Consider the following 20723-nt stretch of genomic DNA (forward strand, 5'->3'; position numbering starts at 1 on the left):
AAAGTTCCCCTTGGAGAAGGGAATGGCAACTCACTCCATTACTCTTTATAGCATGAGATTTAAAAGTCTTTCCTTCAAAGACAATTTTATATATTTCCTTAATTTAATAGATTATCCAAGGTATGTGAATATATATTTCTATAATCTTTTGGTTGCCTCTATGTTTTTTCTCCCTTAGGGTCGCTAAGAGTCGGACACAACTGAGCGACTTCACTTTCACTTTTCACTTTCTTGCATTGGAGAAGGAAATGGCAACCCACTCCAGTGTTCTTGCCTGGAGAATCCCAGGGATGGCAGAGCCTGATGGGCTGCCGTCCATGGGGTCGCACAGAGTCGGACAAGACTCAAGTGACTTAGCAGTAGCAGTAGCAGTATTAGTATTTACTATTAGTATTTCTGTCTCATCTACACAAAAAATAGTTAACGTCATGTGGATATTTTGATTGGTCACACTAATTATCTGAATTACGACCATATTATTACCTCATATTTTGCTGTGTAGCTGGTCTCTGTTGGGTTTAGCAAATCTCAATATATTTTAGAAATTCAAATATAGGCTTTATATATCCAGTTCTGTTACTAACTACTTATATTATCTTCAACAAATTAACCAAAATACCTAGACCTCAGCTTCATCTCACATATAAAGAAAAATAAAGTAAGTGATCTTTAAGATTTCTTTTGACCCCAAAATATGTTGAACTGTAATTTATATACATAAAAACCTTTGGTTTTTAAATTAATTGCATCTCTTAATTTTCAGCTTTGTTGAGATACAATTCATATAATATTGACTCATTTAAAGTGTACAGCTCAGCGGTTTCTAGTTAGTTCACAGAACTGTGCAATTATCAGCACAATCTAATTTTACAAAATTTTTACTTTGAGCATTCATTAACGATTCTTCATATGGATATATGTTTTCATTTCTCTTGGAAATATACCTAAAGGTAGAATTGTTGGGTTAAATGGAAACTCTCAGTTTAGCATTTTGAGAAACCGCCAAATTGTTTTATTCTCACTAGCAATGTATTAGCATTCTAATTTCTCCACACCTTTGCCTACATTTGGTATTGTCTATATTTATTGTAATCACTTCAGTGGATTTCAAGTGATCTTTCATCGTAGTTTTGACTTCCATTCCCTTAATAACCAATAAAGTTTAGCATCTTTTCATGTGTTTGTTTGGAGAAATATCTATACAGACATTTGCCCATTTTTTAATTGGATGATCTCTCATTTTATTGTTCAGTTGTAAGAGTTCTTTCTTTATTCTGGTTACAAGTCCCTTGTCAGATATACTACTTGCAAATATTTTCTCTCATTTTGGGGGTTATCATTTTATTTTCATGACAATGTCCCTTGATGCAAAAATATTTTTAATTTTCTTGACATCCAAGCTATCTACGTTTTTGTTTTGTTGCTAATGCTTTCAGTGTCATTTCTAAGAAACCCTGGCCTACTCCAAAGTTGTGAAGATTTACTCCTATTGTGTGTGTATGTTAGTAGCTCAGTTGAGTCTGGCTCTGTGACCCCATTGACTATAGCCTGCCAGGTTCCTCTATCCATGGACTTCTCCAGGCAAGAATACTAGAGTGGGTTGCCATTCCCTTTTCCAGGGGATCTTCCACATCAAGGGATCAAACCCAGGTCTCCTGCATTGTAGGCAGATTCTTTACTGTCTGATCCACCAGAGAAGCCCTGAAACATAGAAATTTTTATGATCTTATCTTTTACACTCAGGTCTGTGATTTAACTTTTGTGTATGATGTGAGGTAGAGGTCCAAATTCATTCTTTTACATATGGATATCCAATTGTTTGGGCTTCCCTGGTAGCCCAGCTGGTAAAGAATCTGCCTGCAATGCAAGAGACCATGGTTCAATTCCTGGGTCCAGAAGATCCCCCAGGGAAGGGATAGTCTACCCAATCCAGTATTCTTGGGCTCCCTGGTGTCTCAGACAGTAAAGAATCCACTGCAATGTGGGAGATCTGGGTTCAATTCCTGGGTTGGGAAGATTCTTTGGAGGAGGGCATGGCAACCTACTCCAGTATTCTGGCCTGGAAAATCCCCATGGACAGAAGAGCCTGGAGTGCTACAGTCCATGAGGTCACAAAGAGTTGGACATGACTGAGTGACTAAGCACAGCACAGCACAGCACACCCAATTGTTCTAGTAATATTCACTGAAGAAATTATTCTTTCACCCTGAGAATTGTCTTGGTACCCTTGTCAAAAATAATCAACCATGTGTGTGACAGTTTATTTCTATGTTCTCAATTCTCTTCACCTGTTATGTCTAGCCTATGTCAGAACCACACTATCTTGATTAATATAGCTTTGTAGTCAGTTCTGAATTGGGAGTGTGAGTCTTTCAACTTTGGTCTTCATTTTCAAGATGATGTTGGCTGTTTTCCATATGAATATGCCTGTATTTTCATATGAATTTTAGCATCAGCTTATAAATTTCTGAAAAAAGCCAGATGGAGTTTTGATACAGATTGCACTGAGTCTGTAGATCAACCTGGAGAGTATTTCCATCCTAACAATGCTAAGTTTTCTGATCCATGAAAATAGGATGCCTTTCTATTTATTTAGACCTTTAAAATTTTCTTTTAACAATATTTTGTAAATTTTGGTGTGTAAGTCTTAACAATGTTTTGCTAAATTTATTCCTAGATGGCATATTCTTTTGGTTGGTATTATATATAAGATTGCTTCCTTGATTAGAATTTTGGATTGTTCATTGCACTAATCCCTTTTAAGCTTCAAGATGAAAAATTAGGTCATACTTCATTCTAACTTTTTTTGTGTGTGTTGCTTTAAATGATGCACTCATTTTTATTTTAGTTCTGCATAATATATTAATATTTGCAAATTTTATTTTTTAATTTTTTTTAATGACGTTGTGAAAAGATTCATAGCAGTTGTATAGAAAATGTGTGAATTGAAGTTAAGCTGAATGCCTGGCTACTGAATCATTTAGAATAAACGGCAACAGACTCCATCACCCTGCACTAGTACACACTGACTCCTTACTGAATGTACAGCAATGACATTGTCTTAGTTCCCACATTTACTACTCACACATTTTTCTCTATCTACCAAGCAAACTGCATTTAACTTCCATAATGCATTAAAAACAGTTGTTAAGAGACTAACACATAATAAATACCCTCTTCATTTCCCAGCTTGCTGCTTTAAATATTTGCATTTTCCCATTAAAGAAAGCATTTCTTTTGACTGCCAAAAGAAAAAATAAAATTGTAACATGAAGCTGAATTTCAGCTTTAAGTTGGGGGGTTCCATTCAAACCTTTCCAAAGTTGCTGCCATACCACTGCCTTTGAAGATTATCCTAATGTTGTTCAAGGTTAAAAAAAATGTAATTATACATCTTGGAGGAACAATAAGATAAATTCTGATTACTGGGTCTTTTCCTGGCAAATATAACATGTATTTAGATTGAAAGAGTCAAATTAGGTCAGTGGCTCTTAAAAACTTCAAGGATCAGAGGAAGTTAAATACACAACACCTTGAAAAAATACAAACATTTACTATGTGTAAAATTTTTTGCACATTTCTAAGGATTTATGGTAATCTGCAGCCCAATCATGGATAGATAAATGGACCTCAAAGTAAGAGCTTCCTGTTAATTAATAGCTGGGAAAGATACATAATTTTTGTAGGTTTACACATCCTCTATTTTATATTATCTATAAACAAGATAAACATCTCTATGAACCAGAAACTGAGCTCAGAAAATGTACTAACATCCTGGGCCTACTGAGTTCTGGTTGTAGAAGCACACAAAAATGAGAAAGAGGTTGATACCTAATATGCAAGAAAGACATCAAATAAACAACCTAATGTTACACTTAAGCAAATAAAAAGAAGAACAAAATATATCCAAAGCTAGTAGAAGGAAAGAAACCATAAAGATCAGAGCAGAAATAAATGAAAAAGAAATGAAAGAGACTATCAGTTCAGTTCAGTTGCTCAGTCATGTCCGACTCTTCGCAACCCCATGAATCGCAGCACGCCAGGCCTCCTTGTCTATCACCAACTCCCTGAGTGTATCCAAACTCATATCCATTGAGTCGGTGATGCCATCCAGCCATCTCATCCTCTGTCATTACCTTCTCTTCCCGCACCCAATCCCTCCCAGCATCAAGGTCTTTTCCAATGAGTCAACTCTTTGCATGAGGTGGCCAAAGTATTGGAGTTTCAGCTTCAGCATCAGTCCTTCCAAAGAACACTCAGGACTGATCTCTTTTAGGATGGACTGGTTGGATCTCCTTGCAGTCCAAGAGACTCTCAAGAGTCTTCAACACCACGGTTCAAAAGCATCAATTCTTCAGTGCTCAGCTTTCTTCACAGACCAACTCTCACATACATGACCACTGGAAAAACCATAGCCTTCACTAGACAGACTTTTATTGGCAAAGTAATGTCTCTGCTTTTGAATATGCTGTCTAGGTTGGTCATAACTTTCCTTCAAAGGAGTAAGCATCTTTTAATTTCATGGCTGCAATCACCATCTGCAGTGATTTTGGAGCCCAGAAAACTAAAGTCTGACACTGTTTCCACTGTTTCCCCATCTATTTCCCATGAAGTGATGGGACCAGATGCCATGATCTTCATTTTCTGAATGTTGAGCTTTAAGCCAACTTTTTCACTCTCCTCTTTCACTTTCATCAAGAGGCTCTTTAGTTCTTCTTCACTTTCTGCCATAAGGGTGGTGCCATCTGCATATCTGAGGTTACTGATATTTCTCCCAGCAGTCTTAATTCCAGCTTGTGCTTCATCCAGCCCAACGTTTCTCATGATGTGCTCTGCATAGAAGTTAAATAAGCAGGGTGACAATATATAGGCTTGACGTACTCCTTTTCCTATTTGGAACCAGTCTGTTGTTCTATGTCCAGTTTTAACTGTTGCTTCCTGACCTGCATACAGGTTTCTCAAGAGGCAGGTCAGATGGTCTGGTATTCCCATCTCTTTCAGAATTTTCCACGGTTTATTGTGATCCACACAGTCAAAGGCTTTGGCATAGTCAATAAAGCAGAATAGCAAAGATCAATAAAACTAAAAGCTGCTTCTTTGAGGAGATAATCAAATTGACAAACTGTTAGCCAGACTCATCAAGAAAAAAAAAGAAGACCAAATCAATAAAATTAGAAATGAAATAACAGTTACAACAGACAGCACAGAAATACAAAGGATCATAAGAGAAAACTCTGAGCAACTGTATGTTAATAAAATGGACAACTTGGAAGAAATAGAGACATTCATAGACAAGTGTAACCTTCCAAAACTGAACCAGAAAGAAATAGAAAATATGAACAGACCAATCACAAGCACAGAAATGAAAACTATAATAAAAAATCTTCCAACAAACAAAAGTCCAGGGCCAGATGGCTTCATAGGTGAACTCTACCAAAACTTTAGAGACAAGCTAAAACCTATCCTGCTCAAACTCTTCCAGAAAATTGCAGAGGAAGGAAAACTCTCAAACTCATTCTACAAGGTAACAATCACACTAATGGCAAAACCAGACAAAGAAGCCATTTAAAAAAAAAAAGAAAGAAAATTACAGGCCAATATCACTGATGAACATAGATGCAAAAATCCTCAACAAAATTCTAGCAAACAGAATCCAACTACACATTAAAAAGATCATACAACATAATCAAGTGGGCTTTATACCAAGAATGCAAGGATTCCTCAATATATACAAATTAATCAGTGTGATTCACCATATTAACAAATTGAAAGATAAAAACATCACCAACAGATGAAGAGAAAGACTGTGACAAAATTCAACACCCACTTATGATAAAAAAAAAAACTCTCCAGAAAATAGGCATAGAAGGAACATACCTCAACATAATAAAGGCCATATATGACAAATCCACAGCATACATCTTCAATGGTGAAAAACTGAAAGCATTTCCTCTAAATTCAGGAACAACATCGCAGCACTGTTTATAATAGCCAGGACATGGAAACAACCTAGATGTCCATCAGCAGATGAATGGATAAGAAAGCCGTGGTACATATACACTATGGAGTATTACTCAGCCATTAAAAAGAATACATTTGAATCAGTTCTAATGAGGTGGATGAAACTGGAGCCGATTATACAGAGTGAAGTAAGCCAGAAAGAAAAACACCAATACAGTATACTAACAAATATATATGGAATTTAGAAAAATGGTAATGATGACCCTATATGCGAGACAGCAAAAGAGACACAGATGTAAAGAACAGTCTTTTGGACTCTGTGGGAGAGGGAGAGGGTGGGATGATTTGGGAGAATGGCATTGAAACATGTATACTATCATGTAAGAAACGAATCGCTAGTCTAGGTTCAATACAGGATACAGGATGCTTGGGGCTGGTGCACTGGGATAACCCAGAGAGATGATATGGGGAGGGTGGTGGGAGGGGGGTTCAGGGTTGGGAACTCATGTACACCTGTGGTGGATTCATGTCAATGTATGGCAGAACCAATACAGCATTGTAAAGTAAAAAAATAAAATTAAAAAAAATAAATTCAGGAACAAGACAAGGAAGCCCACTCTCACCACTATTCTTCAACATAGTTTTAGAAGTCCTAGCTATGGTAATCAGAGAATAGAAAGAAATAGAAGATATTCAGACTGAAAAAGAAAAAATAAAACTCTCACTGTTTGCAGATAACATGATTCTGTACATAGAAAACCCTAAAGATGCTATCAGAAAATTACCCAGTCAATGAATATTTGAACCACAGTGGAATTTGTTTTGCCTCTTAAATGTTTACACTGTATTTGTAAGTACTTTGAGGTAAAATAACTGTGTGTACATAGGTTATCTTTTTTAAAATCTCTTCAGTACAAAATTGTATATTATAAAATGGACATGGTGGAGAGTTCTGACAAAATGTGGTCCATTGAAGAAGAGAATGGCAAACCACTTCAGTATTTTTGCCTTGAGAACCTCATGAACAGTAGGAAAGTATAAAAAGATATGATACTGAAAGATGAACTCCCCAAGTCAATAAGTATCCAATATGATACAGGAGAAGAGCAGAGAAATAGCTCCAGAAAGAATGAAGAGGCTGAGTCAAAGTGGAAACAAGGCCCAGTTGTGGATATGTCTGGTGGTGAAAGTAAAGCCCAATTCTACAAAGAACAATATTGCATAGGAGCCTGAAATATTAGGTCCATAAATCAAGGTAAATTGGAAGTGGCCAAACAGGAGATGGCAAGAGTGAACATTGACATTTTAGGAATCAGTGAACTAAAATGGACTGGAATGGGTAAATTTAATTCAGATGACCATTATATCTACTACTGTGGGCAAGAATCCATTAGAAGAAATGGAGTAGCTCTTATAGTCAACAAAAGTGTCCAAATACAGTACTTATGTGTAATCTCAAAAATGACAGTATAATCTCTGTTCATTTCCAAGGCAACCCACTCAATATCAGGTCTATGCCCCAATCTATGCCAAAGAAGATGAAGTTGAACGATTCTATGAAGACCTAAGGGCCTTCTAGAACTAACATCAAAATCAGATGTCATTTTCAACATAGGGGTGCATGTGTGCTAAGTTGCTTTATGGTGTCCAACTCTTTGTGACCCTATGGACTACAGCTCACCAGCCTCCTCTGTCCACAGAGTTTCCATGCAAGGATTCTGGAGTTAGTTGCCATTTCCTTCTCCAGGGGATCTTTTGGGCTCAGGGATCAAACCTCTGTCTCCTGTGCTTCCTTCATTGGTCGGCTGATTCTTTATCACTGAGTCATCTGGGAAGCACCATAGGGAACTGGAATGCAAAAGTAGGAAGTCAAGAGATACCTGGAGTAACAGGCAAGTTTGGACTTAGAGTACAAAATGAAGTAGAGCAAAGGCTAACAGAGTTTTGCCAAGAGAATGCACTGGTCCTTACACCCTCTTCCAACAATACAGGAGATGACTGTACTCACGGACCCCATCAGATGGTCAATACCAAAGTAAGATTGATTATATTCTTATCAGATAAAGATGGAAAAGCTCTATATAGTCAGCTAAACAAGACCAGGAGCTGACTGTGGTTCAGATCATGAACTCAGATTTGCAAAATTCAGACTTAAATTGAAAAAAAGTAGGGAAAACCACTAGGCCATTCAGATATGACCTAAATCAAATCTCTTAGGATTATACAGTGGAAGTGACAAACAGATTCAAGGGATTAGATCTGATGGACAGAGTACCTGAAGAACTATGGATGCAGGTCTGTAACACTGTACATAGGGCAGTGATCAAGACCATCCCCAAGAAAAAGAAATGCAAAAAGGCAAAATGGTTGTCTGGGGAGGCCTTAAAATAGCTGAGAAAAGAAGAAAAAAAAAAAAAAGACAAAGGAGAAAAGGAAAGATACACCCATCTGAATGCAGAGTTCCAAAGAACAGCAGGGAGAGATAAGAAAGCCTTTCTAAGTGAACAATACAAAGAAATAGAGGAAAACAAGAGAATGGGAAAGACTAGAGATCTTTTCAAGAAAATTAGAGATACCAAGGAACTATTTCATGCAAAGATAGGCACAATAAAGGACAGAAACTGTATGGACCTAACAGAAGCAGAATATATTAAGAAGAGTTGAGAAGAATACACAGAACTATACAAAAAAGATCTTAATGACCCAAATAACCATGATGGTGTGATCACTCACCTAGAGCCAGACATCTTGTATGAAGTCAAGTGGGCCTTAGAAAGCATTACTATCAACAAAGCTAGTGGAGGTGATGGAATTCCAGTTGAACTATTTCAAATCCTAAAACATGCTGCTGTGAAAGTGGTGTGCTCAATATGCTAGTAAATTCAGAAAACTCAGCAGTGGCCACAGGACTGGAAAAGGTCAGTTTTCATTCCAATACTGAAGAACTACAATGCCAAAAAATGTTCAAATGATCGCAAAATTGTACTTATTTCACATGCTAGCAAAGTAACGCTCAAAATACTTCAAGTCAGGCTTCAACAGTATGTGAACCGAGAACTTTCAGATATACAACCTGGATTTAGAAAAAAGCAGAGGAACCAGAAATCAAATTGCCAGCATCCACTGGATCACAGAAAAAGCAAGGGAATTCCAGAAAAACTATCTACTATGACAAAGCTAGACAGCATATTAAAAAGCAGAGACATTACTTTGGTGGCAAAGGTCCATCCAGTCAAAGCTATGATATTTCCAATAGTCATGTATGGATGTGAGTGTTGGACCATGATGAAGGCTGAGCAACAAAGAATTCAGGTTTTTGAACTGTGGTGTTGAAGAAGACTCTTGAGAGTCCTTTGGACTACAAGGAGATCAAATCAGTCAATCTTAAAGGAAATCAGTCCTGAATATTCATTGGAAGGACTGGTGCTAAAGCTGAAGCTTCAACACTTAGGCCACCTGATGGAAAGAGCCGACTCATTATGAAAAAAACCTGATGCTGGGAAAGACTGAAGGCAGAAGGAGAAGGGGATGACAGAGGATGAGATGATTGGATGGTATCACCGACTCAATGGACATGAGTGTGAGCAAACTCCGGGAGACATGAGGTCACAAAGAGTCAGGCACGACTGAGCAACTGAACAACAACAAATCAATGAATATAGTAAAGTCGCAGGATATAAATTTAATACACAGAAATCTTTTGCATTCCTATACACTAACAATGAAAAATCAGAAAGAGAAATTAAAGAAAAAAATCTCATTCACCATTGCAACAAAAAGAATAAAATTCTTAGGAATAAATTTACTGAAAGAGACAAAAGACTTGTATGCAGAAAACTCTAACACGTTGAAAAGTAATCATTGATCACACAAACATATCAAGAGATAAACCATGTTCTTGGATTGGAAGAATCAATAATGTGAAAATGACTGTACTACTCAAAGCAATCTATAGATTCATTGCAATCCCTATCAAACTATCAACGGTATTTTTCACAGACCTAGAACAAATAATGGGGAAGGAGGTAGAGGTGGGTCAAGGAGGGGACCTATGTATACCTAATGCCTATTCATATTGATGTATAGCAAAAATCATCACAATATTGTAAAGTAATTATCTTTTAATTAAAAGAATAAAACATAAAAAGAAATTTCTATAAAGTTTGAAGCCAAAACGCAGCATGTTACCCTCAGAAAAAAGAGTTTCTCAAATTTAAAAGAAGGATGGTACAAACAAATTGCTATCCTAGACTTAAGATAATATAGTTTGCTGATCTATACAGCAGGAGGACAGGCTGTCTCAAAGATAAAAGTTTAACCAAGTCATTTATTTGCTCAGCTTTATATGAGATGTGCCCAATTTTATATTACTTGATAGATGCAGCAAGTCACTCACATAAACCTTGATCTTGAATTGGGTATTTTATAAGTCTTCCAGAGGTATCCACTAATCCTCTAGACAGAGAGAAGCATGGAGAGAAAATGGGGGAAAATCTACACTCAAGATGAAATGGAAAACAAAATACATGGAAACTGAGTAGAGAAACAAAATTTAAAATACAGAGAATTCATTGACCAAAACAAAACAAAACAAAACAAACTAAAACTGACAACAAAAGAAGATACGCAAATATGGCCAACAAGTACATGAAAAGGTACTCAGTTCAGTTCAATTGCTCAGTCGTGTCCAACTCTTTGCGACCCCATGGACTGCAGCACACCAGGCCTCCCTGTCCATCACCAACTCCTGGAATTTACTCAAAATCTTGTCCATTGAGTTGGTGATACCATCCAACAATCACATCCTCTATCGTCTCCTTCCCTCCCACCTTCAATCTTTCCCAGGATCAGGGTCTTTTCAAATGAGTCAGCTCTTTGCATCAGGCGGCTAAAGTATTGGAGTTTCAGTTTCAACATCGGGCCTTCCAAAGAATATTCAGGACTGATTTCCTTTAGGATGGACTGGTTGGATCTCCTTACAGTCCAAGGGACTCTCAAGAGGCTTCTCAAACACCACAGTTCAAAACAATCAATTCTTTGGCACTTATGTTTCTTTATAGTCCAACCCTCAAATCCATACATGACTACTGGAAAAACCATAGCTTTTACTAGACAGACCTTTGTTGACAAAGTACTGTTTCTGCTTTTTAATATGCTGACTAGGTTGGTCATAACTTTTTTTCCAAGGAGTAAGTATCTTTTAATTTCATGACTGCAGTCACCATATGCAGTGATTTTGGAGCCCAGAAAAATAAAGTTTGACACGGTTTCCACTATTTTCCCATCTATTTGCCATGAAGTGATGGGACCAGATGCCATGATCTTCGTTTTCTGAGCTTTAAGCCAACTTTTTCACTCTCCTCTTTCACTTTCATCAAGAGGCTCTTTAGTTCTTCACTTTCTGCCATAAGGGTGGTGTCATCTGCATATCTGAGGTTATTGATATGCCTCCCTGCAATCTTGATTCCAGCTTGTGTTTCATCCAGCCCAGTGTTTCTCATGATGTACTCTGCATAAGTTAAATAATCAGGGTGATATACAGCCTTGACATACTCCTTTTCCAATCTGGAATGAGCCAGCTGTTCCATGTCCAGTTCTAACTGTTGGCTTCCTGACCTGCATATACATTTCTCAAGATGCAGGTCAGGTGGTCTGGTATTCCCATCTCTTGAAGAATTTTCCACAGTTTCTTGTGATCCACACAGTCAAAGGCTTTGGCATAGTCTATAAAGCAGAAATAGATGTTTTTCTGGAACTCTCTTGCTTTTTCCATGATCCAGTGGATGTTGGCAATTTGATCTCTGGTTCCTCTGCCTTTTCTAAAACCAGCTTGAACATCTGGAATTTCACAGTTCATGTGTTTTTGAAGCCTGCTTGGAGAACTTTAAGCATTATTTTACAAATGTGTGTGAAATGAGAGCAATTGTGCAACTGTGTAGTAGTTTGATCATGCCTTGGCATTGCCTTTCTTAGGGACTGGAGTGAAAACTGACCTTTTTCAGTCCCGTGGCCACTGCTGTTTTCTACATTTGCTGGCATATTGAGTACAGCACTTTCACAGCATTATCTTTTAGGATTTGAAACAGCTCAACTGGAATTCCATCACCTCCACTAGCTTTGTTCGTAGTGATACTTCCTAAGGCCCCCTTGACTTCACATTCCAAGATGTCTGGCTCTAGGTGAGTGATCACACCATCGTGATGATCTGGGTCGTGAAGATCTTTTTTGTACAATTCTTCTGTGTATTCTTCTCACCTCTTCTTAATATCTTCTGGTTCTGTTAGGTCCATACAGTTTCTGTCCTTTATTTAGCCCATCTTTGCAAGAAATAATCCCTTGGTATCTCTAATTTTCTTGAAGAGATCTCTAGTCATTCCCATTCTATTGTTTTCCTGTATTTCTTTGCACTGATCACTGAGGAATGCTTTCTTATCTCTCCTTGCTATTCTTTGGAACTCTGCATTCAAATGGGTATATCTTTCTTTTTCTCCTTTGCTTTTAGCTTCCCTTCTTTTCACAGCTATTTGTAAGGCCTCCCCAGACAGCCATTTTGCTTTTTTGCATTTCTTTTCCATGGGGATGGTCTCGATCCCTGTTCTGTACAATGTCATGAACCTCAGTCCATAGTTCATCAGGCACTCTATCTATCAGATCTAGTCTCTTAAATCTATTTCTCACTTCCACTGTATAATCGTTAGGTGTTTGATTTAGGTCATACCTGAATGGTCCAGTGGTTTTCCCTACTTTCTTCAATTTAAGTCTGAATTTGGCAATAAGGAGTTCATGATCTGAGAAACAGTCAGCTCCTGGTCTTGTTTTTGCTGACTGTATAGAGCTTCTCCATCTTTGGCTGCAAAGAAGATAATCAATCTGATTTCGGTGTTGACCATCTGGTGATGTCCATGTGTAGAGTCTTCTCTTGTGTTGTTGGAAGAGGGTGTTTGCTATGACCAGTGCGTTCTCTCAGCAAAACTCTATTAGCCTTTGCCCTGCTTCATTCTGTACTCCAAGGCTAAATTTGCCTGTTATTCCAGGTGTTTCTTGACTTCCTCCTTTTTCATTCCAGTTCCCTATAATGAAAGGACATCTTTTTTGGATGTTAGTTCTAAAAGGTTTGTAGGTCTTCATAGAACAGTTCAACCTCAGCTTCTTCAGCATTACTGGTCAGGGCATAGACTTGGATTACTGTGATATTGAATGGTTTGTCTTGGAAACGAACAGAGATCATTCTGTCATTTTTGAGATTGCATCCAAGTACTGCATTTCGGATTCTTTTCTTGACTGTGATGGCTACTCCATTTCTTCTAAGGGATTCTTGCCCCACAGTAGTAGGTATAATGTCATCTGAGTTAAATTCACCCATTCCAGTCCATTTAGTTCGCTGATTCCTAAAATGTCAACATTCACTCAACATCACTATCATAAAATGCAAATCAAAAGTACAATGAGATACCATCTCACAGCTATTAAAATGGATATTATTTGCACCTATGGTCAATCTGTCTATGACAGTGGAGGCAAGAATATACAATGGAGAAAAGACAGTCTCTTCCTTAAGTGATGCTGGGAAAACTGGACAGCTACATGTAAAAGAATGACGTTAGAAAATTCTCTAACACCATGCACAAAAATACACTAGAAATAGATTAAAGGTCTAAGTGTAAGATGAGATACTATGAAACTCCTAGATCAAAACATAGGCAGAACACTCTGACATAAATCATGGCAAAAGAATTTTTTTTGATCCATCTCCTAAAGTAGAGAAAATAAAAGCAAAAATAAACAAATGGGATCTAATTAAACTTAAAAGCTTTTGCATAGCAAAGGAAACCGCTAACAAATACATGACCTAATGAATGAGAAAAAATATTTTATTTGCAAATGATATGGCTGATATATAAGCAGTTCATACAAATCAACATCAAAAAAAAAAAAAAAAAGCTTTTTCGCAACGGATTTGCCACCAGGACACAGGTGTTGTGAAAACCACCGTTAAACCTAAGCCAAAATGGGAAAGGAGAAGACCCACATCAACATCGTTGTCATTGGGCATGTAGATTCAGGGAAGTCTACCACGACTGGCCATCTGATCTACAAATGTGGTGGGATCAACAAGAGAACAATTGAAAAGTTCGAGAAGGAGGCTGCCGAGATGGGAAAGGGCTCCTTCAAATATGCCTGGGTCTTGGACAAACTGAAAGCTGAACGTGAGCGTGGTATCACCATTGATATCTCCCTGTGGAAATTTGAGACCAGCAAGTACTATGTTACCATCACTGATGCCCCAGGACACAGAGACTTCATCAAAAACATGATTACAGGCACATCCCAGGCTGACTGTGCTGTCCTGATTGTTGCTGCTGGTGTTGGTGAATTTGAAGCCGGTATCTCCAAGAACGGGCAGACCCGTGAGCATGCCCTTCTGGCTTACACCCTGGGTGTGAAACAACTAATTGTTGGCGTTAACAAAATGGATTCTACTGAGCCACCCTATAGCCAGAAGAGATACAAGGAAATTGTTAAGGAAGTCAGCACCTACATTAAGAAAACTGGCTACAACCCCGACACAGTAGCATTTGTGCCAATTTCTGGCTGGAATGGTGACAACATGCTGGAGCCAAGTACTAATATGCCATGGTTCAAGGGATGGAAAGTCACCTGTAAGGACGGCAATGCCAGTGGAACCACCCTGCTTGAAGCTCTGGATTGCATCCTGCCACCAACTCGCCCAACTGACAAACCCTTGCGTTTGCCTCTCCAGGATGTCTATAAAATTGGTGGTACTGGTACTGTCCCTGTGGGTCGTGTGGAGACTGGTGTTCTCAAACCTGGCATGGTGGTCCCCTTTGTTCCAGTCAATGTAACAACTGAGGTGAAGTCTGTAGAAATGTACCATGAAGCACTGAGTGAAGCCCTTCCTGGGGACAGTGTGGGCTTCAATGTCAAGAACGTGTCTGTCAAAGATGTCCATCGTGGCAATGTGGCTGGTGACAGCAAAAATGATCCACCCATGGAAGCTGCTGGCTTCACAGCTCAGGTGATTATTTTGAACCATCCAGGCCAAATCAGTGCTGGATATGCACCTGTGCTGGATTGTCACACAGCTCATATTGCTTGCAAGTTTGCTGAGCTAAAGGAGAAGATTGATAGTCATTCTGGGAAAAAGATGGAAGATGGCCCCAAATTCTTGAAATATGGTGACGCTGCCATCGTTGACATGGTTCCTGGCAAGCCTATGTGTGTCAAGAGCTTCTCTGATTATCCTCCCCTGGGCTGTTTTGCTGTGCGTGACATGAGACAGACAGTCGCTGTGGGTGTCATCAAAGCAGTGGACAAGAAGGCAGCTGGAGCTGGCAAGGTCACCAAGTCTGCCCAGAAAGCTCAGAAGGCTAAATGAATATTATCCTCAATACCTGCCACCCCAGTCTTAATCAGTGGTGGAAGAACAGTCTCAGAACTGTTTGTCTCAATTGGCCATTTAAGTTTAATAGTAAAAGACTGGTTAATGATAACAATGCATCGTAAAACCTTCAGAAGGAAAGGAGAATGTTTTTGTGGACCATGTTTTGTGTGTGGCAGTTTAAGTTATTAGTTTTTAAAATCAGTACTTTTTAATGAAAACAACTTGACCAAAAATCTGTCACAGAATTTGAGACCCATTAAAAAAAGTTTAATTAAAAAAAAAAAACCAACCCAATTAAAAAATGAGAAGAACTGAATGCACATTTTTCCAAAGAGAAAAAGCAGATGGCCAACAGGTCTATGAAAAGATGCTCGACATTGCTAACAGTAGAGAAATACAAATTAAAACCACAATGAGCTATCACTTCACACCTGCCAGAATGACAATCATCAAAAAGAACACAAATACCAAATGTTGGTGAGGATGTGGCGAAAAGAGAATCCTCATACACAGTTGGTAGCAATGTAAATTGGCACAGCCACTGTGGAAAACAGCATTGTGGTTTCTCAAAAACTGAAAGTAGCATTACCACATGACCCAACAATTCCACCCCTGGGTCTATGTCTTAAAAAGGAGAAAACACTAATTTGAAAAGATAAATGCACCTCAACGCTCACAGCAACATTATTTAGAATTGCCAAGCTACAGAAGCAACCTAAGTGTTCACCAACAGATGAAGGGATGAAGATGTGGTGATATATATATACACATACACACACACACATAAAGAAATACTAGTCAGATATAAAAAAGAATGAAATTCGTCATTTGCAGTAACATGGACATACTTGGAGGGCATTATGCTAAGTGAAATAAGTCAGACAGAGACAGAGAAATATGATATGATATCACTTATATATGTTTTTAAAAAAATAAACTAGTGAGTATAACAAAAAAGAAACAGACTCAGATTCAGAGAACAAACTAGTTGTTACCAGTGGGGAGAGGGAAGGGGGAAGGGCAATTTAGGGATAAGGGGATTTAGAAATACAAGCAATTAGGTATAAAAAAGCTACAAGGATATAGTGTACAACACAGGAATATTATCAATATTTGATAATAACTATAAACGGGCCATAATCTTTAAAAATAGTGAATTACTGTATTGTATTATTTTCATCATTTTAGTCACTTTAGCCATGTCCAGCTCTTTGTGAACCCAGGCACTGTACCCTGCCAGGCTCCTCTGTCCATGGGATTTTCCAGGCAAGATTACTGGAATGGGCTGCCATTTCCTTCTCCAGGGGATCTTCCTGACCCAGAAACTGAACTCACATCTTCTGCATTGGTAGGCAGGCAGATTCTTTACCACTGAGCCACCAGGGAAGCCCTGCTATGCTGTATACCTGTAACTTATATAATATGTACAGCAACTACACTTCAATAAAAGAAAAATAAAGTAGCTTCCCCTTGTCCTCCCCAAAATATGTATTATCAAAAAGGCAAAAAATAACAAGTGTTCACAACGATATAGAATAAAGGTAACCCTTAACACTGTTGGCTGGACCACAGATTGGCGCAGCCACTCTAGAAAACAATATGGAGATTCCTCAAAACATTAAAAATAGAACTACCATATGACTCGGCAATCCCACTCCCAGGTATATATCCAAAGGAAACAAAATCACTATATGAAAGAGACATCTATGCTTCCATATTCATTGCAGCACTATTCATAATGGCCAGGATATAGAAATAACCTAAGTGAGAAATCTAAAAGTAGTTTAACTCATAAAAGTAGAGAGTAGAATAGTGCTATCCAGGGATGTGGGGGATGAGGGAAATGGGAACTTGTTTATCAAAGGGTACCAAGGCTCAGCTGCAGGATGAATAAATTCTGGAGATCTAATGTATAGCAGGGTGACTATAATTAGTAATACTATATTGTGTACTTGAAATTTATTAGGAGATTTGATTTTGAGTGTCTCACCAAACACACACACACACACAATCATAACTATATGAGGTGATGTTATTGTTAATTAGCTTGATTGTGGTGCTCATTTTACAATGTATATCTATACCAAAACATCATACAGAATGCTTTAAAAAATGCCAGTTTTGTCAAGTATACCTCAATAAAGCTAAAGAAAACAAGTAAAAATCAAAATATAAAATGGAATAGTATTAACAAAAGGAATGAGAAATTGTGATATAGAACAGGCAAGTAAAAAACATAAACAAGTCAGTATGAAGAAGGATTATAAATCTAGAAAAGAAAACTATGGTCTGAAATAAAACACCATAAGCCACATAAAACCTGACAATCAAAGAGAGCATTAAGAATTTAAAAATTGTACTAATGAATTCACTTTGAATGAAGCACAAATAAAAAGTTGTAGATGGGCGAAATTGATTGAAATGTTCTAAAATGCATCTACGGAATCCCCCCTAAAAAAGAAAAAGAAAATAACATAACATAGAACAAATATTCTAAAAAATAATGGCTAAAATGTTTCCAAAACTGAACATGTGTTTTTATGACTGAAGTACAGTATAAACAAAAGTAAATTCCTATCAACATGTATAATATTAAAACTATACAAACATCAAGCTAAAGAGAAAATCTTACTAGAGATCATTTTTACAGTGAGATACAAATGAAAGCCTGTTAGAATAGCTAGCCTGACAACATATTTCTAGTTGGCAAATGTAAGTCCCTGAACACAAGAGAATAATGTCTTCAAAATACTGAGGGGTAATAACTGTGAACCTAGAATTCCAAATTGAGCTACAATACAACCCAAGCATGAGAAAAAGACATAAAAAAACAAACTCTTCAGAGTTACTAAAACAAAAAGTTTACCTTCCCCAGACCCTCAGTGAAAATGCACTGAAGGATATCCTGAAGACAAAATGTATGATTTTTTTCTTAGTCTTTTTTTAAACTTTGCTATACCTTTTAATTACAAAGAAGGGGTAATAATAGAGCAAATTTAACAATCAAGTTACTTTTCTTAAAAAGAAAAAAAGAGAACTTAATTGAAATGGAGAATTATGTAAATGAGGACAAAAGATGAGAGCAACAGCCACAGAGGAAATAGGCTAATTTAACAATAGAAATTAATTCAGAGTTGATTACAATAAAAATTTTTAAACAAGCTTTATGCAATATATGCTAAATTGCATCACAATCCTTCAAGATATTAATATCTCCATATATCTTATAGAAAAAACCTTAAAATTATTTAAAGAAATTATTTAAAGAAATAATTATTTAAAGAAACTTTCCTGACTGTATATATAATACATGGACTGGGAATAGAAAAAGCATCATCAAGTATCTTTAATACCTGGATAAGTACTCAGCAAATAGTAATTGATAATTTTCTGTTGAAAGAATATTTGTAGAAAACCAAGAAAAAGAGCACTAACAAAAGACTAGAATCAACTCTACTTTAGAACTGATGCTGATTGATTCAGAAGCAAATTATTTTTAAAAACTTGATGAGTGAGTCACAAAATGGTTGGGAGGGCTAGGAACTAGATTTAAGGCTAAACTGCCAGAAACAAACCCAAAATTACACTAAAGAACTGGGCTGATGAGGAAGCTGCTGCTGTTCCCTCCAAACCCAGCTTCCCCATGAACCCCAAACTCAATGCTCAATATTCTTGCCATCACCCATTTAGTAAAATGAAAAGCTTTGCACAGGAATGGTTTGCATGCATTACTCATTTCAAAAATGATTTCTCTCACAAAGTATATTTGGTTGGTGGAGCTCAATCCACATTCAGGGAGAGAAGCTGCAAGGGAGGCTGGAAATTTGAATCCTGGCGTCAGTGTCAGGAAGGAGATGGGCATAACATGGGAATGTCCTCAAACCTAAAAGAGCTGTTCATAAGACAACAAGCAGTCACAGACATAACCGATGTCCATGACAACATGCTTACAACAATGGGGAAACATGCTATAAAATTCCCCACCTACAGCTATGTAGTAAGTATCACTTAATGCCATTAAGCATTCTTCCACAGTACCATTTGTGAGGACTGACAGCATCCCATTAATTGAATGTACCATCATGTCTTTTAGCCATCCCTTTTTATTAAACATGTAGATGGTTTCCAAATTTTTGTATCAGTTGCTTAAACTTTGTGACCAGCCATGATCCCTTGTTTCAGGTTATGACCTCAGAGATACTGTTAAATGTCCTCTACCACATCCCTTTCATCCCACAGCATGGAGTTTTACCACTGGCTTACTACTGTCTACAACTAACGAGCTTCAGACATGCTGCCATTTCAGGGAGCTCTAGCTTCTGTTCAGTTTTCCTTTCCTCCTTGTTCACTACCATAACAAGAGGTGGAGCCAGGCTTCATATGGATTTCCTGGACCTATTTTATGATGTGATTTTCATCCTGCCACCATTTTAACAGTCCTCTAGGATAGCCATGTGTTATGTTCTTATCTTCTGAAAGTATTTGACCTCTGGAAACTATACTTCCCAGTTATTCCCTTTACAAGAAAAACTTGAGGTTGTCTATTTCTGGGGGCCATATCGGCATAAATAAAATCAGAGGTTTGGAGCTACTTATATCTGGTGTTATAAATAAGTTAGTTTCTTTGAGTCTCAACATGGCTTATTTATAAAATGGAAATCACAACATTACCACACCATAGGTAGGATTACGATGCTATTTACATCATGGGATTACTTTTAGGGATTCACTAAGATAACTCACATAATATACTTAGCAGAGTACCAAGAACATAGTAAAGTGTTCAAGAAATGTCAGCTATAACAACAGGTAAAGCAATCAAAAAAATGTCAGCTATTATGGAGGTAATGAATACATTCAAGGGATTAGATATAGTAAATAGTACGCCTGAGGAACTGTGGATGGAGGTCCGTAATATTGTACAGGAGGCCGTGAACAAAACCATCCCAAATAAAACGAAAAGTAAGGAGGCAAAGTGGTTATCTGAGGAGGCCTTACAAATAGCTGAAGAAAAAAGAGAAGCAAAAAGCAAGGGAGAAAGGGAAAGACACATCAAACTAAATACAGAGTTCCAAAGAATAGCAAGGAGAGACAAGAAGGCCTTCTTCAGTGAACAGTGCATAAAAATACAGGAAAACAACAGAAGGGGAAAGACTAGAGATCTCTTCAAGAAAAGTGGAAATATCAAGGGAACATTTCATCCAAAGATGGGCACAATAAAGAACAGAAATGGTAGAGACCTCGCAGACTTAGAAGAGTTCAAGAAGAGATAGAAGAACTGTATAAAAACAGATATTAATGAACCAGATAACTATGATGGTGTGGTCAGCCACCCAGAGCCAGACATTCTGGAGTGCAA

The 20723-nt window shown here is 37.6% G+C and overlaps 2 protein-coding genes across 4 annotated transcripts in view; one reads left to right on the plus strand and one right to left on the minus strand.

Moving 5' to 3' along the window:
* Nucleotides 1–20723, minus strand: part of NCKAP5 (NCK associated protein 5) — a 1043181-nt gene that overhangs the window by 999686 nt on the left and 22772 nt on the right. The gene's annotated exons all lie outside the window — the stretch shown is intronic.
* On the plus strand, nucleotides 13930–15521 carry LOC120854405 (elongation factor 1-alpha 1-like). Its single transcript, XM_040228413.1, has one exon. The coding sequence runs from the start codon at nucleotides 13970–13972 to the stop codon at nucleotides 15356–15358; it is 1389 nt and encodes a 462-aa protein (XP_040084347.1). The 5' UTR covers nucleotides 13930–13969; the 3' UTR covers nucleotides 15359–15521.

This window comes from Oryx dammah, unplaced genomic scaffold, assembly GCF_014754425.2.
Source record: "Oryx dammah isolate SB20612 unplaced genomic scaffold, SCBI_Odam_1.1 HiC_scaffold_27, whole genome shotgun sequence".
Lineage (NCBI taxonomy): Eukaryota > Metazoa > Chordata > Mammalia > Artiodactyla > Bovidae > Oryx > Oryx dammah.

What these genes read in the sequence shown, in the direction of transcription:
- LOC120854405 (XM_040228413.1), top strand. Translation starts at nt 13,970, where the DNA reads ATGGGAAAGGAGAAGACCCACATCAACATCGTTGTCATTGGGCATGTA.